General features: G+C 44.2%; 2 protein-coding genes across 2 annotated transcripts; both read left to right on the plus strand.

The window, feature by feature from the left end:
• The first annotated feature begins 1,013 nt into the window (after positions 1-1,013).
• Positions 1,014-1,637, plus strand: LOC106873097 (uncharacterized). Its single transcript, XM_014920322.1, has one exon. The coding sequence runs from the start codon at positions 1,014-1,016 to the stop codon at positions 1,635-1,637; it is 624 nt and encodes a 207-aa protein (XP_014775808.1).
• A 184-nt stretch (positions 1,638-1,821) lies between these two features.
• Positions 1,822-2,640, plus strand: LOC149131789 (uncharacterized). The gene is made up of 2 exons (XM_089337824.1): positions 1,822-2,120; positions 2,262-2,640. Exons 1-2 carry the CDS (start codon positions 1,822-1,824, stop codon positions 2,638-2,640), a joined length of 678 nt encoding a protein of 225 aa, XP_089193950.1.
• Positions 2,641-2,847: the final 207 nt, after the last annotated feature.

The following is a 2,847-nucleotide window of genomic DNA, read 5'->3' on the forward strand; positions in this document are numbered from 1 at the left end:
AACTTGTAGTCCGGGTGGAGTATCTGCAAATTTCTCAGGAGCTCGGCGTAGTTGTTCTCTTTTTCTCTAATCTTTAGTGTGATGTTGACATCCGCAGGACAGCTGATTTCTACTACTGTACACAGTTTCTCTTCTCTGTCCCAGATTACTATATCCGGTCTATTACGCCTGCATTTTATTGAGGTTTTTATTGGGACATTCCACCAATACTCTTTCATATTGTGAATGGTAATGGCCTCTACCTCATTATGTATGTATGTATGTATGTATGTGTGTATGTGTGTATGTACGTATGTATGTATGTATGTATTGTTAGTTTCAGTCATAATCATGTTCACAAAATTCCATGTGGTAATCTAGTTTAAATAATGCTACATTGATATGTGAAATTTATAATGGGAGAAATAAACTAGTTACTGATTTAGGCTGGAGGAGTCAGCATAAATGTAGGAGGGAACGATCAGAAATAAGTTTCAAATGGCTTTCTATGCCTGCACGTGTGATGTTGATGGCACCATATGTATGTATGTATGTATGTATGTATGTATGTATGTATGTATGCATGTATGTATGTATGTATGTATGCATGTATGTATGTATGTGTGTGTATGTATGTAAGTATGCATGTATGTATGTATGTATGTATAGGCATAAATCTCTATTGGTTTTGTAGATTAGTACTGTTATTTTATTAATTGCATTTCTTCCTCATTCAATTTGCAGACACAGGTACAATTATTGCAATAAGTACGAGTAGTGTAAGTGCATAGATACTGCAAGAGTGAATGGGAGAGTGAGAGATGGAGTGGGGGTTGGGGGTTGGGGGTTGGGAGTTGGATATAAAGAATAAGGAACAAGTGTTGAGTGGTTGATATAAGTAGGAGAGGTGGCAGAAGAGTTGGTAGCAACTATAGGGATTGAATAAGGTTGAGGAGTGGATGTAGTGAATGGGAGATAAATGTTGGGGGTGGCCAATTATGTATAGAGATAAAGAGCAGCAGTAATGCCACATCATGGACTCCAGCACACAGAACTACACAGATAACCCCCCGGTCATCGACACGACACTACAGGCTGCAATCTCCATCAAAGTACCACCCTTTTGGACTCACGATTCGCCATTGTGGTTCTGTCATATCGAGGCCCAGTTCGCTTTGAGACGCATTATGAACGATGCCGCTTGCCTCACACATATTATCGGACCCTTATCACCCGAAATCCTGAACGAGGTCCATGACCTTATCATGGCTCCTCCCGGCACGGTATCATATGATACCTTCAAAACCACGCTGCTCACCAGGACGGAAGAGTCTCAACAAAAGCATCTCCGCCAGCTACTTCTCACAGAAGAATTAGGGGACAAGAAGCCCTCCCAGCTCTTGCGACGAATGAAGCAACTCATGGGAGATGATAATCTACCCAACAGAGTGTTGAAACAGCTCTTTGTACAGCATTTGCCATCTAATACACAAGTGGTCCTCGCTGCCACCAAAGACAACACGTCAGTGGACGAACTCGCTGAATTAGCCGATCGCATTGCTGATGTCCCGAGCAGTTGTCCGTCCCTGTCAGCAGTTGTAACAGCAGCTCCACCAACCAATCCTCCCCTGCCTTCTACCAGCGCAACAGAGCTTTAATTACAGAGCAGGCATCACAGATACAGCTCCTGACAACGAAAATACAAGCCTTATCATATGACAGGCACCACCGTAGCAACAGTTCCGTACGACAATCTGGAAGACATTCTAGAAGTCCGAGTTCATCCTGTAATTCAAATGGCATTTGCTGGTATCACCGCAAGTTTGGAGCACAGGCGAACCGATGCACAAGACCCTGTTCGTTTTCAGTTTCTCATTTGGGAAACGATTCCACCAGAAATTGAACGCAGCTGCAGTTCCTGGTTTACATCTGCAAAGTCGCCTGTTTTTCATAAATGACCGCCTCACAGGCAAGCGTTTCCTGGTCGATACCAGTGCAGAAGTTAGCATCCTTCCTGTTTCTTATGTTACTGGAAAGCGAATTGCAACATCCATCTGTCTTCAAGCTGTCAACCAATCATCGATCCCTACTTACGGCGAGCAGTCTCTCACACTAGATTTAGGTCTATGTCCCACTTTCCAGTGGGTAGTCATAGTAGCTAAGCGACCAACCCCTATTCTCAGAGCCGATTTCCTTCACCATTTCGGCCTACTTGTAGACCTCAAATGACGGAGACTTGTAGACAGCATTACGAAACTTACTGTGCATGTTATTACCGCTAGTATAGCCACAGTGAGCCCTACAATCCTACAGACAACATCCACACGTCACAGCAATATCCTCCAGGAATACCCTGATGTTGCCCGATCTGTATTTCACAACCAGCCGATCAAACATGAGGTCACTCACCACATTACGACCCGCGGTCCACCCGTCGCTGCACACCCTCGCCGACTTGCACCAAATCGCCTCAAGGCAGTAAAACGCGAATTCGAACACATGCTAGACCTTGGCATCATCCATCCATCTAGCAGTAACTGGTCGTCTCCAATACATTGTGTGCCCAAGAAAGGTTCCAACAACTGGCGCATCTGTGGGGATTACAGAGCATTGAATTACCTACATGGTTCCAGACTCCTATCCAGTCCCCCAACTGTATGATTTTTCAAGCTCATTACATGGAGCTAGCATTTTTTCAAAAATTGACCTGGTTAGGGCATACAATCAGATCCCAGTGGAACCTGCCAATGTACCAAAAACAACAGTCATGACTCCTTTTGGACTGTTTGAATTTCTGTGTATGCCATTCGGCTTACGCAACGCGGCACAAACTTTCCAAAAATTCATCGACACAGTGACCAGAGGCCT

This window comes from Octopus bimaculoides, chromosome 19 (genome assembly GCF_046866305.1).
Source record: "Octopus bimaculoides isolate indiv1 chromosome 19, ASM4686630v1, whole genome shotgun sequence".
NCBI lineage: Eukaryota > Metazoa > Mollusca > Cephalopoda > Octopoda > Octopodidae > Octopus > Octopus bimaculoides.

What these genes read in the sequence shown, in the direction of transcription:
- LOC106873097 (XM_014920322.1), top strand. Translation starts at nt 1,014, where the DNA reads ATGGACTCCAGCACACAGAACTACACAGATAACCCCCCGGTCATCGAC.
- LOC149131789 (XM_089337824.1), top strand. Translation starts at nt 1,822, where the DNA reads ATGCACAAGACCCTGTTCGTTTTCAGTTTCTCATTTGGGAAACGATTC. An exon ending in GGTCTATGTCCCACTTTCCA is followed by an intron (nt 2,121 to 2,261) that starts GTGGGTAGTCAT and finishes TATTACCGCTAG; the next exon opens with TATAGCCACAGTGAGCCCTA.